Source organism: Seriola dumerili, unplaced genomic scaffold (assembly GCF_002260705.1).
Source record: "Seriola dumerili isolate Sdu_G_001 unplaced genomic scaffold, Sdu_1.0 BDQW01000306.1, whole genome shotgun sequence".
NCBI classification, from domain to species: Eukaryota; Metazoa; Chordata; class Actinopteri; order Carangiformes; family Carangidae; genus Seriola; species Seriola dumerili.
The window spans coordinates 1,057,880-1,082,671 of record NW_019174561.1 but is presented as its reverse complement, the minus strand read 5'-3'; the positions used below and the strand labels follow the sequence as shown (position 1 = coordinate 1,082,671).

The 24,792-nt window shown below is 42.4% G+C and overlaps 1 protein-coding gene across 1 annotated transcript in view; it reads right to left on the bottom strand.

Moving 5' to 3' along the window:
- Window positions 1-3,659: 3,659 nt before the first annotated feature.
- The window catches only part of grip2 (glutamate receptor interacting protein 2), a 65,074-nt gene continuing 43,941 nt past the window's right edge, over window positions 3,660-24,792 (bottom strand). The window contains exons 13-25 of the mRNA XM_022758716.1: window positions 21,392-21,537; window positions 19,390-19,470; window positions 17,428-17,491; window positions 16,641-16,786; window positions 14,692-14,836; window positions 11,359-11,498; window positions 11,005-11,199; window positions 10,559-10,715; window positions 9,258-9,372; window positions 8,149-8,326; window positions 7,004-7,182; window positions 4,691-4,837; window positions 3,660-3,818 (exon numbers count right to left, since the gene is read on the bottom strand). Coding sequence (XP_022614437.1) covers window positions 3,660-3,818; window positions 4,691-4,837; window positions 7,004-7,182; window positions 8,149-8,326; window positions 9,258-9,372; window positions 10,559-10,715; window positions 11,005-11,199; window positions 11,359-11,498; window positions 14,692-14,836; window positions 16,641-16,786; window positions 17,428-17,491; window positions 19,390-19,470; window positions 21,392-21,537 — 1,852 coding nt within the window. The remainder of the gene's footprint in view (window positions 3,819-4,690; window positions 4,838-7,003; window positions 7,183-8,148; window positions 8,327-9,257; window positions 9,373-10,558; window positions 10,716-11,004; window positions 11,200-11,358; window positions 11,499-14,691; window positions 14,837-16,640; window positions 16,787-17,427; window positions 17,492-19,389; window positions 19,471-21,391; window positions 21,538-24,792) is intronic.

Genomic DNA, 24,792 nt, shown 5'->3' with positions numbered 1-24,792 from the left:
CCTCATCGTTCAGGGGACGTGGTCTACAAAGGTGTGGTCCTTCACAGACCGTGAAGGCCGAACCAAAATGAGACGGTCTGGTCTACCGAGGATTTTCGCTTTGCATCACCAGCTGTGCCGGTCGTTGCATCCCAAAGTGTGACTCCTGTCGCCTAGCAACCTTGGCAACACCTAATAAATAGTCCTTGGCTTTAACAGTTGTACTGTTAGCTGTTGAACTGAGCTGAAACCCAATACTTAGATTTAACAGTGTAATCCTCAGGCTCTCTGTCACTGTTGTTTGCCCTCATTACCGGCATGCAGTGAATCTTGGCGATAGGTCAGTCCACGAAGGATCCACCCTTTGGAGCCTTCGTTGTCCCGTCTTTGGAATGGGACAGGCTAGTTGCGCCACTGTGACGCACTCGGTCTTTAAATGCTGCCTCTGAAGGACGAAGCCCCTGAATTGGGACACAGCTATTGCCTCCAAAGATGAATGGTTGAATGGTCCATGCAAAAGATGAGCAAACGTGTTGGAAAATATCTGGTTCTTTGGACATAAAGTCAAAAGTACAAGCCTCGTTACAAAATGTCCCACTGCAATCACACCTCAGTTCAACTTCTGAACTCTCAATTTTTGGATGAATTCATCAACTATGACGTCGAGTTTTGTTCTCAACCGCAACAACCAAGAGTTTTGAATTTGATGCAGCTCCAAATTGCTCTTCTGTTTGGCTTTGTCACCAAAGCAATAGCAACAAAGGCTCATGGGTATTGTAGTATTAGGAACAATCTGCCAAACTAAACTGACTAACAAAACATGATTTCTCAGAAATGATTAAAAGAGGTGGGTAATACTAAGGAAAAAACACTGCCCCTTCAACTTCACAACTCCATATATATATATACTGTATATATATACGTTGAAAGAGTTATTGGTTGCTGGCATCATTCCTCTTTATCCTGGCTGTAAAGTGACGATCCCTCCCTAAAGCGACTGTACCAAAGTCTGTACTAACGTAATTAAGTACGAAATTTACTGACGCATGTACATGCACATCATAAATAAAACCAAACACCCAGAAACACAAACAAAGGTTAAGACAAATACACAATGACACACACACAAACACACATACAAACTGCACTGCATTCTGGCCCTCCTCTTTAAGAATGTGTGTGTGTGTGTGTGTGTGTGTGTGACTTTCTTGAACAGCTCTGTGCTTCATCAGCTCCTGATGAATTTTATCTGCCTGTTTGCAGATGATGTCATTAACTATGTTCCAGATCTCTGAGCTGTGACAGGGCCGGTCTTCTCTACAAAGCCAAACAGCAGTAACACTAAGTATTCGTGGTTGATACACAGACATCATCTGAAGGTGCTGTGTGTAGCATTTTAAACACAACTGGGAAAATTAGTTGTCATAGCAACAGTTAACGCACGGGGAGTTTGGATTACCTGTGAACTTTGTTGCTTCCTAGAGAAAAGAGGATGTTACTTGCTTTACTTTGCTTGTTTTTCACAATGGTGAGCTAAAGAGATGTGAGATAGGTGCGACTAACAACCTACCTGTGTGTGTAGTCATAGAATAATGTACACTCAATATCAATAATGCTAAACATGCTTAGTTATGCTTGCAAATTTTAGCGTACTCACTAGTTTTAAGAGCAAAAGCTTTAATATTAAATTGCATTTTGCAGGAAATAGCATTGTTGCTGATGATGCCAACCTTTGCTAAGAGGCTACCGTTGCTATTACCTGTGGCTCTTCAGTTCTGTTGAGTCAGCACTGGCTTTAAGTGTTGATGTTTCCTGCCCTGGTGAAAAATCTGATGAGTGCCAGTGGTTATTACAAATGTACCTTATATAATAGATTTATGGTTTACTGTAAAGATTAACCATGTTGGATAAACATGTTCCTATCAGCTTCTCCAGACACTCACAAGCTTTAGCTGTGTTTGTTTTTGAGGAACAAGGCTTTACTTGAGACCATCCTCATGTAAGCAGCAGGTTATTATGACATCATAGTTAAGTTTTGTTGCTAGGCGACATCTAGTGGTCGTAGTAATGATGACAGGAGCGAGGGGAAAAGTGTATGTGACGTGGTATAAAGAGAGACAGAGTCCTCGTCGGGAAGAGGTTGTGTTCGATTCTCATCTGAAAGTAGCAGTTTATGTTGTTTCTATTATCCATGACCATTCGTTGTCATTACTGTAACCATGGCAACAAAGATCATCTAATGTTGAGTAACTACTTATTGTATTTCAAATCACCATCTTTTCCTTAACATAACCAGGACATGACGGTTATTATAGTAACCACGGTTGAGAAGGTAGGTACGCTGCACACGGTACAGTCTGAGTGTTTATTATTGTAACCATGACAACCAAGGTCTGGTACGCGTGTCGGAATGTGGAATTTTTCCATGCTACACACAGCACCTTCAATGCATAAATAGGTGTTATTGGTGATCATGCTGAACCTCAACCCCAGTCATGATCTCTATACAGTAGCTACTGCTCTCTGACTCTATGAGCCCGGCGCTCTCGGACAGACCGGGCGACTCTCTCTCAGCAGTTGGCAAAAAGAGGAAAAACAAAAAAACAAAAAAGGGTCAAAAATCTCTCGACGTTGCGGGACGATGTTCTTCTGATGGCAACACAGTTTTCTCCGGGGGGCGTCTCCACGAGCACAGCTGCCCAAATGTGTTGCAGCAAAAAGTCGCCTTCGTTGCCCTCAGGAGACGAGAGCAGTCCCTTCCCTTCAACCTATTACACTCAACCAAAAAATGTTTGGCAGTTGTGATGACATCACTGTCTTCACCTTGTAATGATGTCACAAATTCAGATTATTATTATCATTATTATTATTATTCTAAACCACGGCGTGCTGAGCTCATGATGTGCAGTGGTGTCAGGTACAGAAGTGCGGCCTCGTGCGACAGCTGGACAAAGAGCTAAACGTGACCTTTTTCCTGGGAGCAGCAGACTCTTAGCAGCAATATGGACTTCTACAACGGCTACATCTGTACAGACCACAGCCAGACACAATATAAAAGACAGCTCCTTCATGAACAGGTGAGTATGTTCCGCTGAGTCTCGTTAGCGTTTCTTAAAACAAATAAAATCTGAAAACCTGAGCGAGGCGATTTCTGTTTTCATCGATTCAGCTTCACTTGAAATCTCAATATTGTGTAATAAGGCAGATCCTTCTGGAGCCGTCACTGGAAATTTCTATAAACCTGCGGCCTGGCGTTAAAAAACAGCTAAAATGACCTCACTCAAATTACAGATTTTTATTCATTTGTTCTAAGTAAAAAAACAAGAGTCAGATTAAATGGCTGGTTAAAGTGCCAAGTTAGTGAGTCTGCAGTTCAACCCGGTGTAAATGGGAGGGGCATGCAAGTGTTTGTGTGTGTGTGTGTGTGTGTGTCTGTGTGTGTGTGTGTGTGTGTGTGTTACTGGAGGAGTCTTGTGTTTAAGTAGAATTATTGCAAGCCGATGGAGTGTGTGTGTGTGTGTGTGTGTGTGTGTTTGGGCTAGTCCAGTAGATATAAGTTTATACTTCATCACCACTTATAGGAAGTCTCCTGCCTGAGTGTGACAGAGTGAATGCATGTGTGTGTGTGTGCGTGTGTGTGTGTGTGTGTGTGTGTGTGTGTGTGTGTGTGCGTGTGTGTGTTACAGGTCTAATGGGTGGTCTAAAGTGTTGTTATTGTCCTCTGGTTCATCGTTGGCCAGTGGGTTGCGGCTGATGACCAGCTCCAGTCTGTCTCCGGCCTCCGTGATGAGAGGCACCGCCAGGCAGCAGTCAAAGTCCCTCGTCCTCACGTGGTTCACCTGGACAGAGACGGAGACGCACAGACGATGAATGATCTGGTGAATGTTGCTGCTGCTGGTCCAGGACTGCAGCTAACTGACAAAGAAAGAAACCATCTACTTAAAAGATCATTCCTGATTACAAATTAGGTCTTTTTTTCTCAGCCTCATAAAAACAGATTCAGGGTTTCATACGTCACAAACCTGAGAAACAGATCCTGTCAACTTGTGGGGACGGGGGGCGGGGCTAAATATACCTGAAACCTTTTCAGTACAGAGAGAGAGTTAGCACAAGTGCAACCGCTAACACTGTGTCAGCCACTGTCAGTTACAAGCTAACAAACAACATAAAGAAATAAAAGATGCTAACTATGGGAACATTTCCGACCCGTCTGCTAGTCTCTGGTTCTGGTCTCAGACTCCTCCTCTGAGTCTGGGTCTGACTGAGGCTCAAACATGTGGCTGAGTCTCTCTGATGTTTCCTCCTCTCACCATCTTGATGCTCTCTGCTCTCTCACCTGTCCACCTGGAGCCAGCAGGTGGTGGGCGGGGCTCAAGTCCTCATCCAGGTTTCTCAACCAGGAAGTCAGAGGAGATGAAAACCATGTTAAACTAAATATGAATCTCATATCTTAAGTTTCAGACCCACAGATGTCACCATGCTTATGCCCTGCCAAGGTTACTGAGGTAACCTAGGTTACTGCAGCCATCTTTGCTTCTTCTTTGCTTCTTCTTTTGGCTCTTCCAGCCATCAATCTGCTCTTCAGCAAAGGTTCAGAGACTAAACTGATTTGATTTCACTCTCTTGTTAAGTCTCTCCATAAGGACTGTGTTCTACGTCGTGGTCCTGATAAGGATTACATCAAACATTAAATCTGTCCTTTCATCGTCACCTGCAGGATCCTGTCGTAGGGTTTGAGTCCGGCTCGGTCGGCCGGCCCGTCAGGTCTGATCATGTTGACGTAGACGCCCTTCTCCAGGAAACCGTCCGAAACGCTGAAGCCGAAGTCGTCGCTCTCTGGATCCTTTATCACTGTGACCTAAACAGAGGGAGAACACAAGGACACGAGGCTGGGCTGATGAAATTACTTAACTCAGTTTAGTTTGATACAAGTTTTAACATGAAGAGAGAAGCTAATGCATTTATCTACCTAAAAGACACAGGTTGTGCTCAAGGGCCCTGACAAAAACAAGCTAACGCTAACTGACTAATGGTGTCGCATCATGTGACCTAATGTTTTCTGTCGCATTTGAACAGCTGGCGTCCGGTTGATCACATAAATGGAACTGATTAATCAGTAGTCTGTGCTCTCATACAGGAAACATCACATAAAGACAAACAGGCCGCCCGCTCTCATGTCACAGTCAAACTGATTGAACAGTCTCATCACGTCACAGCGTTCAGAGCGTCTGATGAAAATAATGACGGAGAGAAGTTTAGCTCTGCTGTTTGTCCACAGGCTCAGCTGAGCATGAAAAGGCAGAGGCTGCAGTACCAGAGTAAAACCACTGTTTCAGTTGGATTAACAGCAGGTCACACATCTCTTTATCCACAGTTCACATGATGAAGCAGCTAAAATGGCCGACACACCACAACAAACACGGACGGCTGAACGCAGATGCTGAATATTAGTTTGATGTGTCGAGGCTCCGGAAATGTGAATCTAAACTTTATTTTTGACATTTGACTTTGAACAACTTTAAAAATCCTTGTTTTCTTGAAATTCAACTGCATGGACCTTTTTTAATTTCACATAGAACGAAATGTAATACCTGCTTAACCATCACATCGTCCAAAGTAAGAAAGTATGATGGAAAATCAGTTGGTTCGATAAGGTCCAGAAATATTGATTATCATTATCATCATTTTATATTTTTCATCCCTGCAGAACATAACAATAATTTGTAATGATTTACCCTTTAACACCAAATGAGACGTACACGTGTGTGATTGTTGAAATGCATGTTTACGTCAGAAAGGGTAAATCCCTTTTCCATAATGGATAAAAAAGTGTTTAAAGCCGTGTTTGGGACGGTGGCTGACAAGCTGAGCGAGGGGAGGGATACTGAAGCAGAGTACAGCAGTTACCGGGATGGAAAAAACACAGACAACGACATAGAAGATTCAGACACAGAGTACTAACCAGCTAGTCAAGGTTCAGGGTGAGAGACATGTCGGAGGATGAGGAGGATTTCATTGAGTAAGATTCACCTGATGCAACGCTGTCACTCAAACCTTTATTTTTCAGCCTCTGAAGCAACATGCAACCCATAAAAAGCCTCAAAGGCAAAGCCAGTGATATACAATAAAAGTCAAAGGTTTAAGGTCTCATACAGTTTTTATTTCATGTCTCTATCTGCTTCACAGGCTGAGAAATAAAGGTTTTAGTGAACGTCAAAGTTTTAGGTTTTAGACTCCGGTCTGAATGGGTTAAATGGATGATATCTGGAACTGGATGAGAAAACACAAAAACATTCAATAACTATCATGACATTAAAATATTTAAGACCTGTGTAAATGAAATGTAAGACTTTTTAAATACTCTAAGCTGAGTTCCAGGCGTTTAAAGACTGTTGCAGAAACACTGAAACTCGTTTAAATGCACGAGAGGCCGCTCTGAAAAAACGACCACCATTCAACACAGTGTCACTGAGGGATAAATGTAAAATGGATGTTTTTACAGTTGGTAATGAGAGCCAGATGTTCTGCTCAGAACTGTGGGTTAACAAAAAGCTGAAAAGGCAGTGTATGATGTCTGAATATTGCATGATCTTTTAATGAGGCACCATTTAAAGGCTGTAGCACTCTGGCTGTTGGCCAACGAGCCCATCAGTAAAACAGCCAAGAGTTTCTCTGTAATGTATTTTCTTCTTATGCGTTTCTCAGTCTGGGTCTGGGCTCTACATGTTCGTGCAGACCCTCGTATGAAGTCATGATTATAAATCCACAGGAGGGTGAAGACATGTAGTCGACAGCGTAGCAGTCGCCTGAGGGGGTTGGGCCTCTGTGATGTACATCCTATACCGTGTTACATAACGGCCTGCACAGTGAAAACATGGCTTTTTAAACCTTTTTTCACAGAAAACATTTTTGACATGTTGCAGCAGGAAAAACACAGGTGTTGTAGAAGCAGAAGGAAAGTCATTCTATTTTGTCGGTTCAGTTTCAGCGTCCTGGTATGTTGCTGTTTTTGAGATGAACTCACTTTGTGCAGCTCCAGAGGCGTCGGTGACAGAATCCCCTGCATCTCCTCCTTGATCCGACGGGACTCCCACGTTCTCTCCGACACTCTCAACGAGGCCTTGGGCTTGGGCTCGTGGTGCAGGAGGGGGGACTGGTTGTCCTGGTGGAGATGGGCTTCCTGGTTGAAGTGGGCCTCCTGGTGCAGGTGGGCGTCTGGGTGGAATTGATGAAGTATTAAAGGCAGTTTCAACAAGCCTTTAGTTAACAGCACTCAGAGGTATAATATAATAGTACTTATACTTTGTTACAGTACTTTTGGGAGTATTTGTACTTTGTCAACTTTCACTTTTACTCCACTAGTTTCAAAATAAACGTAGACTCTTGCTCTGATACATTTCCCCTACGCAGCTTTGTTACTTTGTTACTACAAAATAAAATCAGAAGAGATTTGGTGGCGTAATGATGTTGGAACAGTTTCATGAGTAGTTGAGTTTCTTCAGACTGCCACTTTACCAGAAACCCAGTTTGTTATAACGTGTGTGTAGAATAATCCTAACCCTGACTAATTCGCTGCGTAGAGCTGTAACGAAATCAACCCGTCAACCCTCTGATGCGACACATAGGACTGTCTCTTTAAATAACGCCACTAAGGCATCAGGCGTACTGGGCCTCGGGTGTAATGGTTACAATAATAAACACGCGGACTGTACCGAGAGCGGTGTGCGTACCTACCTCCGTCGCCACGGTTACTATAATATACAACAGTCATGGCTTGGTTAGGTTTAGGAAAAGAAAGTGGTTTGGGATAAAATAAGTACTTCCTCCAATAACCCGCCATATTTGTGAGAAATATTTTCTCGTCTTGGACTGAAAGATTGTTCGTACCTGATGAAGCGCCTCTTATGTTTCGCCACCTAAAAAAACTCCCTGTCTAATCTCATACACATTGACGTAACATTGCTGAATACATTTGAACCACAGATGTAACGTTTACCACTTAATTTCATCGGAATCAATACAAAGCAAAACTCTTTAAGACATAGAATTTAGAAGTTTAGTGTCTTATTTTAGCTTTATTTCCCTTTGTCAGTTGTATATTAGGAGCCTGGACAAACAACCACCTTTGGTTCCGTCACATCTACCACTGACCTTGGTGGAGTTGTGCCTCTTCATGCAGGTGGGCCTCCTCGTGCAGATGAGCTCCCTGGTGGAGCAGGTTCCCCTGGTGCAGGAGAGAGTTCCTCCGCAAGGGGCTCATCCTGCTGTGGCTCAGTATGGGCTCAGCTGGAGGCTTGTTGACGCCGTCTACGCCCAGACTGATGGCCGTGCCTGTCATGATGGACGCCTGCACCAACAAATACACAAACATTTAAAGTTTTGTTTTGGCTGTTGTTGTTAAGTTTAGGTAAAAAAAATGCTAATTTGTGAGTGTGAGCGACATCAGTGTTTGGTGAGTAAAGCTCCAGTTAATGGTTCACAAATACCTAGTCCCTAAGGATGATGTGTTAAAGTGATAGTTGTGGTTATTAGACATGGGACTGTGTGAGGTCGTCATGTACAGTCAGTGTGTTACCTGCAGTAGATTCAGGTAGGAGAGGCAGGGAGTGATGAGCTGCTGTGGGCGGGGCCGGCAAAAGAAACCCTGTTTTAGACACTTTTAAAAAATGCCCACTGAAACAATCCAATGTCTGTTTAAATGAAGCTTCATGTAGGAGTATGTACTACGTTTTTCTCGACCGCTGAACTACCGTATTCCTACGCGCAAGCGCACTTAAAGCACACGCTGTATCACGCCGTATCTGTATCTCAGGAAGAGATAAACTTTATTATAAAGAGCTGAAGATATTCTACATGAACCTTCATTTAAACAGATGTTGGATTGTTTCGGGGGGCGTCTTTAAATAGTGTCTAAAACAAGTTTTTCTGCTGGCCCCGCCCACAGCAGCTGATAGTGTACCGGTCCTCCTGCTGCTCCTCAAAACTGACTCTACTGCAGGAAACACACTGACTGTACATGAACACCTCACACAACTCCACGTCTAATAACCTGAGCTTTCACTTTAATGTTGTTTAAACCAGAGTCGTAGTTGTGCGTTAAGGAGCCAGTGTGGTGAAGCTCTTGCAGCTATGTGGCTCCGCAGTCTGCTCGTCAGTAATGCCACAAAGGAAAACATGTGAAACATATAAATAGGTGGATGCATAGCCCAGTGTCGCAGATACTGTGGACGAGAAGGATGATAGCTCCCTCTAGTGTTGGTGCAGTGTCATCGACTGACCTCTATCTCTCTGAGGAGCTCTGATTGGCCGCAGGTTTCCAGATCCTCGAGCGCCTGACACCAGAAACTGTCATCTGGATCCAACAGAATACCGTCTGGTTGTTGGCCAATAAATCTGTCTCACACACACACACACACACACACACACACACACACACACACACACACACACACACACACACACACACACACACACACACACACAATTCAATGAAGTTATCTCACCACCTGATGTACAGACATGTTCAGACATGATCTGTTTGGGTAGATCTGCCTCTTGGTCATGACCTGTATCTTATGTAAACTGTAAAATGCGTTTTTTCTCCGTCACCTGATCACATCAAGCGTCACTGTGATGTAAATAAATGTTTAATGTGGAGCTGTGTTGCATTATGGGGCAGCGTCATCAGCAAAGTGACTGCTGGTTCTGCTTCAATCTAACATGAGTAATCTTTTAACACTGAATGTTCTCGACTGACAAGATTAATTCACATTCATTGTGCAGATGATTTTTTTTCTCTCTCTCTCTCCACCCCCAGCAGTGTTATATAACCTCAGCGAATGTTACTATCCTCACAAGGCTTAACCTCCTGACTCATCACTATGCACACACACACACACACACACACACACACACACACACACAAACGCACGCTCACACACACACACACACTCTCCAGATCCTGTGTCACTCTCACTGACTTCAGTCAGCCTCCACACTGAAATGTCCACTTCACCACAAACTCTCAGTGCTGCTGCAAACAACTCAAACCAGAGAATCAAACACGGTCCTTCTGTTTTCAAGCTGATTCATCTGTTTCTAGAAAACAGAAACAAGAGTTTTGAAGATACACAGACGCATCTGCTAATTAAAGCTCCTCCAGTGTAAAGGTCTGTGTCCATGTGTAGTGTGATTATAGATCAGCTCTAGCTTCTATATTAATACTGTGAAAGTATCAAAGCCTCAGTCCACAGAGAAATGCACACAGCCTGTATTCAGAAACTGAGCCTTAAAACCAGCCGTCAGGACTTCTGGAACTTTGTGATGTCACAACAAAGCAGTCACCAAGCCCCGCCCACCTGGACCCACCATCCAAACCTTGCAGGATTTGGTTTCTCTGAGTGTTTTTAACCTGAAATCTGCTTTATTTTTATTGGATCACTAAGAATTTTTTATTTTATTTTGACAACAATCATTAAAGACTTGACATTTATTTATGGATCAGAAAACTCACACAAGTTTTAAGTCTGTATTAACAGATTAATACAAAAACACCTAGGATACATGATTGAAGTTTTACCCTGGTGGTTTGTCCCAGTCGTCCTCACTGAACCCCCCATCGCTGAAGGGGTAGTTCTTCCGGCGTCCAGGAGGAGGCGTGGTGCTGCGCTGCTGCTTGGCACTGCGCCACTCGTGAGGGTGGAGAGCGATACCAGCTGCTTGGTTGGTGTACGTACCTGCAGGAGGAGCAGAACGCTCAGTTACAGACGGCCGCTGTAGGTGGCTGCTGTACCACTAGGCTTAGTCCTAACCGCAGGGTCACAGGTTCGAATCCGACCCGTGGCCATCCATCCGTCATGTTGACCTCAGAAAACACTTTTTAGCCATTACTCAATTCTTCACACAACAATTATGTACATGTAATCTGAAACTAGTCTGAGCGGCGGAGGGATACAACCACAACTATGTTTTGCAGTGTACGTCCATGTCGACCTTTCAGTCTGCATGTGTTAATCCACAGGTTACCCTGGCTGCCGTAGCCGGCGTCCAGCCCCGAGCCGTCCCACGACTCCATGGCCGAGTCCACGCTGGGGATGGTGGTGGAGTAAAGCTCGGAGAGCTTGTTGGTCTGTTGGCTGTCGGTCAAATCGTCCTCCTCAGGGTCACTGAGCTCGTTCTCTGTCGTGTCTTCGATCTCTGCCTCTTTCCTCTCCTCCAAATCTTGGCGGGAAGAAATTATCGTCAAACAACAAAGAAATCATGAGACAATGAGTGTAGTTTCAGACAGGGGTGATCGCTAAACTCGTTAGATAAAGAGACAGCAAGTCATCACAGGGGGCGACGTTAGATCAAGTGACCATAAAAAGTTTTCACTCTCACTGTCGAGCTGCTTCTTGATCTTGAGTGTCACCGTCTCTCCGGCCATCTGCAGCAGGTGGATGGCTTCGCTCAGCGGCTTCCCTTTCAGACTGACGCTGTTGATCGCCAGGATCCGATCCCCGACATGAATCGCCCCTGTCCTGGACACACATGAGCACACACACACACACACACACACACACACGTGCACAAAGTCATGTATAATTCAGTGTTACCCACACACACAGGAAAAAAGAGTAATACTGGACGTGAGGTTAATGTGAAATAGAGATGGATGTCGCCCACAGGTTTCTGAAGAGTGAGCTGATCTGCCGTCACCATCTTGGCAGTGCCTGACTCCGCCCCCTAACTCCCAGATATTTAAAAAAGAGGCCACGCCCTCAATCCTCCATAACTGTAGTCCTTAATAAAGTGTAAACAGGTGAGTTATATAAACAGGTGTCATGAAGAAGGAAATTAGCTCTAGAGACCAAAACAGTTTCTGTACCAGGCTGTAAACATGTTTATTTCTGCTGTAAAGTTGGACATTTTAACATGGGAGTCTATGGGGACTGACTCACTGCTGGAGCCAGACTCTAGTGGTCGTTAGAGGAACTGCAGCTGCTGGTTCTTCATGTTGATGCGTCATATTTCAGTCTGTTTCGTCTATGTGTGTGTTAATGCGCAAAGAAATTGGGCAGAAATTGTGTAGTTTTGAGAAATCAAGTTTTCAATGTTGAAACAAAAGCTGCAAATTAGTTATTTACTAAACTAATCTAATTGGTTACAAACTTGATGAATGAATTACTTCATCAGGTTTTAGCGCTGCAGTGATACTGTTTTAATTGAATTAAAAGTCGTTTAATGTGTAAATAAAACGAGTGACTGTTCTGTGGTAACAACAAGGTGACTCCCTTTAATCCCTCTATCACCGGTCACCCAGTTTCACCTGCTGTAAAATGTAAAACACAGTTTATCTCGTGGCCACGTTTGATAGTGGAGTCATTCATTTGAAGCTCTTATCTCTCACACACACTCATATCACACGCACATGCTTTACATGTATATGCACAACAGTGAAGTGTTTCTGGATCTTTATATCTGTAGTTTCTATTTACTTTAGCTGGTTTAACAAAATAAAAGCACTCAAAAAAAAGACGTTGTGATTTTGATATCGTCCGTAAACCTGCTCTTTGTTCCACGTCGAGCTGAACTGAATGTATTAATAGAGCTTTTAGCCAGGTCGGAAGTAAAGTGCTATATCGATAACAGGAAATAGAGCAATTACATCACAAACTCCAAGAAATGAGGTCACAGTGTGTGTGTGTGTGTGTGTGTGTGTGTTCCAGTGAAGGTTCAGAAGTCGGAGTGAGGTGTAGCGGGAAGCTGTAAGCCGACTCCCCGGGTGTGTGTTGATGAAATAACACGTGAGCCGTTAATAAGCGCTGACATTTTATTGTGAAATCAGTGCTGAGTGGATAAAAGCTGAGTTCACCGTGACTCAGGAAAACCATTATGTCATCCTCTGCTATGGCTCATTGCCGTAAACACTCGCTGCCGCCGTCCCGTCCCTCTGCCGCGTTGTGTTTCTAATGATCTCATCTGTCGCCACTTCATGTCACATGACACCTGCGGCACACTCAGCGGCAGGTGGGGAATCCCTCTATTCATCCGTATTGATCTGGAGCTGACGGGATATTCATTACTCCGTTCTTTTGAATGGGACGACTCTAACTGTTCTGGTTCTATGTCAGGTGCTGCTTTCAAGGGGTCAAGGCCTCAGTTAGAATTCCAACCACTGATGGAGAAGAGACTGTCGTCACTGTCAGGGATGTTTATTTTACTCACACGTGTAGTTTCCTGGATTTCATGTCTTTAATTCTTCTGTTTGTGACAAAATAAAACTCTTGTGTGTTACAGACCGTTGGGTTTAATTAGGGCCCAATAAAACTGTTGTGTTTATTATTATTCTCCATAAAAATAAATGGCCTTTTTGAGGGACTACACATGCTAAAAACCTCGAGAGACTTGTGCGTCAGAAATGGTGTAAATTTATGTGTTTTAATGTGTGTGGCGAAATGGCGCGAGATGGCTCGGCCCATAGAAAATTTCAACAATACTGCCCCTATGCTGTGTTTCACATACATGTATGAAATTCAGCAGGCACATGCAACATGGCATGACTTACAAAAAAGCCTCTTACAGTCATACCCTAAACCCAACAGGAAGTCAGCCATTTTGAATTTCCTCTGCAGTTTTGGCGCCATTTTTGGAATTTACGTGTGTCGCACTTTAACGCACCTCCCCTACAGAATTGATCAGATCTACATCATAACAGACTTTTAACAACGCAGAATGCTGGGGATTGAAATTAATGACGAAATATGTCGACGGCCAACACGAACATCCACAGACACCTACGTGACAATAAGAGCACGTGAGGATGTTCTAGGAATCACACACGTCCACTGGTGAAGTCATTGTAAACAGAATGTTAAATGAACATTAAATCATGTATTTTACGGCAACAACAGACATTAAAACAAAAACTAGTCTTAAATGTTTTATATAAATGCAGAGATGTAGGTAAGAGAAGCAGGTTTGTGCGATGGGACGTCGTGTTCCTGTTTTGCACAAAGAGTGTAAATTAGCCACATGAGCTCACAGAGCTTCGCCCACATCACGTCTCTCACTGAGCCACAGAGGAACTGCAGGTGAAGTGTTTCATGTTGCGTAGGAAGATGTGAAGCCTCCTGTTCGTACTGATGATGTACAAATTGAGCTTTTGATCATTTTGAGCTAATTTGAACGTTTGATGCTTTGAATTGTGATGAGGTGAAGTTAGGAAAGGAAGAAATGTTGGTGATTTCAAACGGCTCAAATACATCAGAAGATCATGTCGAGTTACTCCTCAAAAGGACTGTTGGGGTATCAACATCTTAAAGCTACAGTACGTCACTTTTTGTTTTAATAATTTTATTCCTCTACGCCGGCGACAGTCAGAGCGGCAGCCATTTTGTTTTCAGGTTGTCCGTCTCGTTCTTGTGGACACGATGTCTGAGTAACGCCTTGACGGAACTTCTTTTAATTTGGTGCAAACGTTCTCTAACATTAACTGAGACAGCGAACACACCGAGGATGCAGGTGAGGAGCTGGGCGGAGCTTAATGAAGCAGGTGTGAGAGGTTTCTAGTTAGATTTCCAGAAGTTGCCTATTGTAGCTTTAAAAATCTGCAGCTGGAGTTTCTTTACGAAAGCGTCACAGCTCAAACTGGCAACCTAGATTTCCAAGAATGACTCTGTGTGTGTGTGTGTGTGTGTGTGTGTGTGTGTGTGTGTGTGTGTGTGTGTGTACCTCTCGGCCAGGCCTCTCTTGGTTAGTCCAGATATAGTGATGGGGTCAAAAGGCTCCTCGGTGCCTGAGATGGTGATACCCAGAGGGCCTCCGTACCGCTTCAGCTCCACCGTGTAGATGATGCTGCCTGATGTCTCCTGCTCATCTGGTGTACACACACACACACACACACACACACACACACACACACACACACACACACACACACACACACACATTTGTGTTATTCTACTATTTCAGCAAGGAGTATATGTTACTGCCTGACGTCTGTTGCTCATCCGACACACACACACACACACACACACACACACACACACACACACACACACACACACACACACACACACATATTTCTAGAACTATGTTAAAACTCTTCTCAACACAACATTGCTGAATAAGACACAGTTTCCATGGTAACCAAGGAGAAGACTGCCTTGTCATCATGTAGCATGAACACACAATCTCTGCGCGTGTCTGTGCGTGTGTGTGTGTGTGTGCGTGCGTGCGTACGTGCGTGCGTGTGTGTGTGATTATACCCTGTAAATCATAATCTCACATGATTACACAACCCGTCTCTACATCACATCACAGGACAGAGGAACACGGCGACGTCTCTTTGAGACAACTTTGACTCGTTCATTTAACTCATCAGGTCACACAAATCCAAGATGGCGGCTACAAGACTCGTAACATGTGACCAAGAATCATTCTTCTGCACATCTTCTCACTCGATTCTGTATTTTTATTTATTAGTTTTTATATTTTCTATCGTTCTGGATGTTTTGTTTTATTCTAACTGATAGTTTCACTCTGTATAAATGTAATTATTTCATTGTTCTTTTCACACAGTCTCTTCTTCAGTGGTGTCAATAAAGACGCCTCTCACGGCGTCTTGGATGATTTTACAGCTGCAGCAGAAATCAGAGTCGCGGTCAGCAGCACCACCCAGTGGTCGAACAGTGTCAGTGCACCTCTATTCACACATCAATTAAATCAAACAAGCAGAAAGTCTCTGTTGCAATGTAACGATCCGCCTGTCACATTAATATGATCATGTTGATGATCCAGAAAACACCTTTACCTACACACTTTACTTTACTGCTCTTTCCTTTAATTCTATGTTTATTTTCTGTTTTTCTTTTAAGCCTCTGTATTTTCTCCATTTTTAAATATTTTCTTAAATTCACCCTTTTAAAAGGTATTTACTTAAACTTACATAACATAACATAACATAACATAACATAAAATATAATAACATAACATAACATAACATAACATAACATAACATAACATAACATAACATAACATAAAATATAATAACATAACATAACATAAAATATAATAACATAACATAACATAAAATATAATAACATGACATAACATAACATAAAATATAATAACATGACACAAAGACTGAAGCCCAGTTTTTTACATTCTTCAAACCTCTTGTGAAAACAAACTTTACTGATGTGGGTGAATTGTTTTGGTGCTTGAAATGAGTTTATCAAAGTTCCTTAAAACAACAGTGAGTAAAATAATAGATAAATGGATGAAAAACACTGAGAATGAACCAAATGTTAGAGGCCTGTTTATTGGGTTTCTGTCTCTGGCTGTGAGTCACATTTGATCTTGCAACAATATGAACTGGAGATCGGAGAGTTTACAGATTCTAACAACATTTAAACCACATTTCTGTTCTGTATTATCACAAAGATATTAATAGAAACATCTTAAGACCTCAGAGGGTTGATACCCTTCTTTTATTTCTAGTTATTTATTTTATTTCTGGTTTTACTCACTTTAATAAATCTCATAGTATTTTATTATTTTATCTTTATCACTCTATTGTTCTCTTTGCTTTCCAGTCTTCAGTGTTTCCTCAGTTCCTGTTATTATATATAACACATTGATTGATTGACTGATTGATTGATTGATATGCTGACGTGTACCTGAGTTGTCTTCGTCCTTGCGGATCTTTAGTTTGACCAGCTCCTCACACTGCTGCAGGATCTGCTCGGCGTCGTCTTTGGAGCAGTTCTCCAGTCTGATGTTGTCGATGGCCAACAGCTTATCACCCGGCTCCAACGTTCCTGTTCTGGAGGGGGGAGAGAGGGGGAGAGAGGGGGGGAGAGAGGGGGAGAGAGGGGGAGAGAGGGGGAAGGAAGAGGCGGGGGGCAGGCGAGAGAGGAGAGGGGGAGGTGGGCCAGAGACACAGCAGGAAAAGTTGGGTGTATTTCTTACAGGCACCCCCCTCCATGGAAACATAAAAATCTCAGAACATTAAGACGACATTAAAATAACATTTAAAAACAATAAAAACTAATTTAATATTTCAAGTCATAAAATCAGGTGAGAAACTGAAAACACCATTTTAAAAGACGAGCTGCAGCGATAAAGGACATTAAAAACAAGCAGATGCACACATGGCACAAGATTAAAAAGATGTCATATATGTGAATCCTTGATGAGCTGCAGTGAACAGTGATGATTGAAGATAGTGTCAGACAGTTGGAGCAGATCTCAGGTGTTCAGGAAGCTGTGTGTTGTTCCACAGGTGAGGAGCAGAGGAGGTCGAAGCTGCTTCACCTGGTTCGGTTCTGGTTAGTGAACACTGAGTGAACCAGGTGACCTGAGGGGTCTGATGCTCCAGATCGTACAGGTAGATCACAGATGTGTTTGGTTTTTTAGTGTCGGAACAGAGAGATGAATTCATGAGGAGAGACTCAGGTGAGATACCTGTGGGCCATGCTGCCCTTCTTGATGTCAGAGATGATGAGGGGCTCTCCTGTCTTCTTACTGGCTGCGGAGGGAGATGACATCACAATAAGCAGCAGCAACAGCAACAACAACAACAACATGTTGTGAACAAAACAACTTTTTATTATTTCTGGAAAATTCCATGTTCATAAGAAAAAATGGTCGAGAACCAAAACAACTTTAATGAATTTAAACTAGTTAAAAAAAACTTTATCTGTTAAAAACTAAAAAGATATTACGACCCTAAAACTACTGAATAAATTATTAATTACAATGATAATAATAACCACACTAATACTACTACTAATAATAATAATAATTGTTGTATATCTGCTGCATATAACACAAACTCTGGCTTTGTTACATGTATAATGTAAATTTCTTTGTTGTCTTTTCTTTTATTGTTTTATTGTCAATGTGTTTGTACTTTTGTATAAGAACAAAGTTTATAATAACAAAATGAAACAATAACAGTAACATGACGTCACCAATAATTAATCCTACATCAGGAACAATAACATGCAGTTTTTGAGTTCATGACTTTTTTGTTTTGAGGTGATGGAACGGAGAATTTTTTTTCTCAAGAATTTTAGAAAATTTTAAGGGAACCTTTATTTTTTCATTTTTTAAATTAAAAAAAAAAAAGTTTCTAAAATTGGAAAGTCAAATGAAAATCTCTTATTCTCTCATCAGGAGAGAAACTGGTGAATGATTTCTGCTGTGAACACTTCCGTCCAGCCGATGGCGCCATCGCAGCGCTCTCCGAGTCGCCACGCTGCGGCCTGTTATTCTCAGGGTTATGGAGCAAAACTAAAAACTCACACCTGCTCTTTTCCTGTGGCGTTGGTTTGATTTTGACAAACACGACATTAAACCACACATCAGAGATGATGCATTAATTTAACATGAGTTTTCTCTGCATCTAATTCACACCACTGCAGAAGCAGGAGAAAACTCTGTAGGCAGAGAGGACAGGTGACCTGATGCAGGTATTCTATAGTCTGCTTTACTGAAGCTACTGAGGCTTTAGAGAAACCGGAGTGTTAAAGCTTCCACAGCGTCTCAGCCACGTGGTCATAAAGTCTCAGTCTGATGTATTTATGTCTTCAGTCCAAATATTTAAAAGTGCAGCAGCTCCAACAGTCAAACTGTCACTGACTTAATGCTGCTTCAAATTAAACAGTGAAACGACATTAAACACACAGTCCAGACAGACGGTGATCACACAGCGATGGTGGGTCGTTAATCACTGTTCTTTTAATCTCAACTACACATCTGTAAGGTTTCATGACTGTATCTTGCAGGTTGTGACGTTACCGTGGTGACAACATCTGACCACGGACGTATTAACAGCTGCCAGACTTCTCTGAACCTCCTCTGCTGGTTCACAACAATCTGAATGAAGTCGACTGCTTCAGTAATAAAAACAGCGCAGAGTTGACGCTCTGTGTTTGAAGATGTTTTCTCTGCCCAAAGCGTGGACAGCACATGTTGGTTCTGAACTTTGATTACATTTAAATTTAAATTTCATTACACTCGGCTTCAGGAAGCGTCTCCACATGGTTCTGGCTGCAGGAGAATCTGCTCACATTCAGCCACAGCACCGTCAGTGAGGTCCAGCTCTCATGCTGCGTGACAAGACCTGCATCACAGTCAGACTGCTCAGTGATCTGTGCAACACATCAGACCGAGGGAACGTGTTTCTGGACCTGTGTTTGTGCACAGGAGCAGACTGGGAGTGTGTCCCCGTGCCGCCGCCATTTTATAAACACTGCTGACATCTGTACCTGAGTTACACTGGAAAATACGTGTGTGTGTGTGTGTGTTGGAGGGGGAGCAGGGTGGTCTCACTTTTAAACATTCTGCCAGCAGCTCCGCAACACAATGAATACATCATATGAACAGTGTTTAGTGTGTGTGTGTGTGTGTGTGTGTTGCTACCACTGATGGTGAGGCCCAGCTCCACTCCTCTCTTCTTCGGTAGTTTGACGTGGAAAGTGCCGCTGCTGGGGACCACTGACTCTGTAACACACACACACACACACACACACACACACACACACACACAGTTAAACACAAGCAGAAGAAGCCATTCATTTTAAAAGAAACAAATTCTTTTCATCCTGTTTAACATTTGTAATTACGAGGCGTTCAGCTCTCGCTCTTATCTCTTCTTCTTCTTCTTCTCTGGGGCAAACAGCGACTTCACCTCCTTCTGTTTGTCTGCATGAGTCAGAAGACGAAACAACTCCGTCTACACACACACTGAAACATGAGGAAGTGCACGATGTGAGTGGAGCAGCCACTTCAGACTTTAACAAGTTATTTGAACAACCCTCTGTGAGTTAACAGTCGTTCACTTTGCAAACACCACGAACAACAGGTTCATTTATTTCCTGCAGAGCCGAGAGAGCGAGAGAGACTCAGCTGATCTGAATGACAACAACAGGAAGTTTCTTCCATCAGTCAGATTTCACTGAGAATCAAAGTGAGTTAATTTCATGAACAGGAGTCTGAGATGTTGCACTGGTTCGTCCACGCTCAGGGTTGTTGGTAGGTCATGAATTTACAGGCTAATTTCATAATCGCTAATTAAATGATGCAACATTATGAAAGACAGCATCATGATCTGTGACTGCAGAGAGCTGCAGAGCACAAATCAAGTCAAACCAAACAATTTCTGAAGCTCAGAGTGAGCTGCTCCGCCGTCGCCATCTTGGCAGCGTCTGACTCCGCCCCTAACTCACAGCAAATCCAAAAATGGTCAAAGAGGAGGGGCGCATGTGGAGCTGAGCCTTCGGTGTATGACGGTTTAATAAGTGTGACATGCATACACTCCCGTAAGCATCGTTAGCACAGCTGGGCATCTTGCTCGAAGGCTAACACATGGCTTATTCATTTGCTGGCTAGTTAGCTAGTTAACGAGCCAAGCTAACAAGCCATGGTGAGCGCAGACACTGATACCTGCTAATTACAACCAGGAGCACTGACTTCTTCATGTTCTGTCAGTTAGTTAACAACAAGTCAACTGTGACGACACCCACCTGTCACTCAAAGAGGCCACGCCCCCAAATCCTCCATAGCTTTAACCCTTAATAAAGTGTAAACAGGTGAGTTATATAAACAGGTGTCATGAAGGAGGAAATTAGCTCTAGAGACCAAAACAGTTTCTGTACCAGGCTGTAAACATGTTTATTTCTGCTGTAAAGTTGGACATTTTAACATGGGAGTCTATGGGGACTGACTCACTGTTGGAGCCAGACTCTAGTGGTCGTTAGAGGAACTGCAGCTTCTGGTTCTTCATGTTGATGCTTCATGTTTCAGTCTGGAGGTTGCAGCTTTGTGTAATGTTGTGTAAATTACACACCTGTTGTATGAGTTGTTTTTCACTCTTAATGTAACTTCAATAAAACAACAACAATAATAATCATCCAAAAGTTAAAAAAGTAAAAGTGATGAAAAGCAGCTATTACATAAACATCAATGTTATGAATCAGCTGACAAAACAAACATAATGCCTTCATTCACTTTTGCTTTTCAAAAACTTGGATCAATTAAACCTTCATGTTAATGTTAAACATCTCTGACTTTTCCTCGACACAGAAGTGAAATAAATAAACGCATGAGCGTCAGTGCGGTAGTTACTTTGTCATGAGGCTAAAAGCACATTGACGGGGCCGTGGCCTCCAGAGCAGAGCTGTAATTATCCCGTCCTCCCTCCTCTGTGTTGACACAAAACAGTTTGACCACTTCACCCAGTCTGAGTGTGTCTGCGCGTCCTCTATGCTTCCTGATAAAAATACAGTCGCTCCACTCTGTGAGTAAAGTCTGAAAACGTTTTAAAGCCTCACAGACCAACGAAGAACTGCAGCGACTTCAACAGACGTCTGACACCCGTTGACGTTGTTGTAATAAAAGTTACACCGTCACATCAGAGACAAACCTGCCACGTCGAACTCGATCTCCAGTGTCACCTTGTTGGTCAGAGCCGCGTCTCGGAGAAGCTGATTGGCTTCCTCCAGCGTTCCGTCCTCCGTGGGGATTCCGTTGATCGACAGGAGGCGGTCTCCGACCTGAAGCAGGCCGCACCTACGGCAAGAGTTACCATGGCGATGTCAGAAAGTCATACTTATGGTGCAGTTTCAGTGCTTTGTCTAAAGGTTTCCTTAAAATAAAAACTTAAATTAAGATTTTCTGGCGGTTTCCTTTGTCGTCCAGGAAACGACGGCTGCATTTGAAGGAGTCTTTGATGGTTGGTTGGTTCAGTCTAGTTGCTCAAGCTTCCTTAAATCAGAATTAGATGAAAGTTTCCAAAAACCGTCACCGCACTAACATCGTCTTCTGAGCGGAGCGTGTGCACTCAGTATGATGTCACCACTTCCTGTCACTTCCTTTATCCTGAAATAGAACACGGTTGTGGGACTATTTTCTGCACCTGTTTACATACGATCACCCCCCCCCCCCCCCCGCACGGCGGTCAAAATGCTCCCGAGCGGGAAAAAGAAAAACTCCGGCTCCAGCTTGGAGGTGTACTAATTGTGCGAGTCCTGCGTTACCTGGGATGTTTTTGTTTCCCTTTAATTCATTTTGCACACACACGGCTCACGCCTGGAGGAGTTTGGGACGCCCTGCTGTGTTACATATCATCACTGGATTATTTTTAGCTGCTGTAGCTTTCACTGCTGCTGTCTGAGTATTAAACATTTCTGTTTTCAAAACAGCCGACATTTAGAAACCCCCACCACCCCTCCTCTGAACCTGGCTCCTCGCTACATAAACCAGCTGCAGCGAGAGTAAAGCACATTAATCCCGACTATTAAAGTCATGAATCATGTAAATACCTTTCCATGGAAATAAACAGAGGTGTTTTATGTTGGTTTCCAGCTTTAGAGATGTTGGAATCAAACCCTCAACCTCTCAGCTGCTTATAACCTGCGAAGACAACGCTAACGCTGGCTAACAGCAAGCCTGTAGCCACAAACAGTAAAAGCAACACTATGAATTACTGTTATCACCGATCACACCTTCACACCTGTGGGTTTTATTACCATCATTATTTTCCCGATAACAACCAACAGTCTCTCTCTCTCTGTAATAACTTAAGGCCTAAGTCTTCTACTTAAATATGACACATTTCACCTCAGCTGAGGGAGATACTTAAGGGCGTTAGTTAAGGAAAAAAAGTTTAGAAATTAGCAGCAGTGACAGATTTTGCAGCAGTAAAAGTTTAAGGGTGAAAACTCTTCAGACATGTTGCAGCCGAGAGTCAGAGGTCCCTTTAGTTTTCTTCCTTACTTTAATCACTAAGGTCTTTTTGTGCAATGACACATGGTGATGTAAACTCATGCTACACCCACGGACTCTTTTGACCTTTGTGACCTTTGACCTAATTAAAAGCAGAATGAAATTAGCACAACACACCTCCTGCTGACGACGGGTCGACTACACAACATCAGTATGAAGTGTTTTCAGCTCTATAATAAAGCACATACGTGACTCTAACATGGTCAGTAGCACATTTTAAGGGTCAAAGGTCGTAACTGTGGTTTAGAGCTGAGCTAAAGTCAGAGCTACGATACTGAATGATGACAGTAGGAGTCTCCTCCTCTGACAGGAGAGGGTGAGGATGAAGTGGCTTGTTGTACTTTAACTCGGCCTCAACTTCCTGCAGTTTTCTGCCCTTTTCATTAATTATTACTAATTATTATTAATATACAATCAGACTTCATTATGATCCACTGAGGATCCTCTGTCTCTGTTCCTTCCTCTGTTTCTGTTTTCATTTCTTTGCTCTTTGACTGAATAAACCTTCTCACAGCCACATAATGAGAACACATATCTCCATAATGTTGACTGATGCAGGTTGTTTTCATTGGATGTGAGTAGTTTTCCTAATCCAGCTTTAATCTGCAGTTTGTACACCGATATATTTAAGGAGTAACTGTATCTTAAACTTCCAAAGCAAAATAAAAGAGGTAAGTTTATATCACATACTGCAGATGATTCATTTAACATTGGTCATGAATAATATTGTGTGTTTACTGCATATTTAAAATGACTCTATATAAGATTGGTACAGAAGCGTCCAGCAGCGGGGTAATTACAGGTTGGGGGAGGACGAGCTCGCCGGCCGTCGCCGCGCTCGACGTCCTCAGGTATTAAAAGACGGCAGCTTGTGGTTAAGTGTAATTCAGGGGGGTGTGAAGAGGGTTTATTCGGATTCACCCCGTCGAGCGCAGAGGAAGGTACTTATCGACTCCTCCAACGGGGGCGAGGGGAAGCTAGCTAATTAGTGTTGTTAGCGTGGGCGCTAATGGAGAAGGGAGTGTGGCCCCGGGGCGCAGAAACACACCCAGCACTTAGAGAGGCTGTTAATACGATGAGAGCTTCAATCAGGACACACACACACACACACACACACACACACACACACACACACACACACACACACACAAAGGACANCTAATCTTGTGCTAGTGGGTTCAGAAGTCTCTGCATGGCTGTTTAAATATTAAAATTAATTGGAGCTGAGATACTGTAAAGAGGCTTGGCTTAATTGTTCTGGGAGAACAGGTAGCTTCTAAAGCCTTGGCATGCAGAAGGCAACACAGGAACATGCACACGCACACACACACACTCACACACACACTCATTAGTATGGCTGTTTTCAACAAGCAACTGAACATCAGTGAGATTTAAGAAAACACTGTGATTTTAATATTATTATTAATTAATCTGTAATATCAGTAATTATTATTATTATATATTCATTTATTTATATTATATTATTATATTACTATACACTTTTGTGCAATTATAAAATAAACTGATGAATTTTGATTTGTTTAAACTGTCCAATAGTATGAAAAAATACTGTACTTACTTTTAAAAAGTACTTTTCATACTTCAGTATTTTATACATGCACTATATGTTCCCTTTACTTTTTTACACTTGTTTATTTTAAACTTATATATATAATATATATATATATCATATATATATATACAACCATATGTAATATCATATTATATTATTATGTATACATATATTATATTATAATATATGTATATGTAATATTATATGATATATATTATATATATATATTAATATATATACATATGTATATATATTTTCTTCTTTATAAAGCAAACTGCAATATTTATGTACGTGGGTTTGATCTTGAATAAAAAAGCTGCACTGAGGACGTTTCTGCTGCTGTAGAGTCAAAATAATTATGTTTATATCTTATATCTTATCTTGTGTTCTACAACATAAAATCAGCCACACAAAAGTTTGAACAAGTCTGAAACACAGGTTTCAAGTTTCTAATAATCATTCAGAAC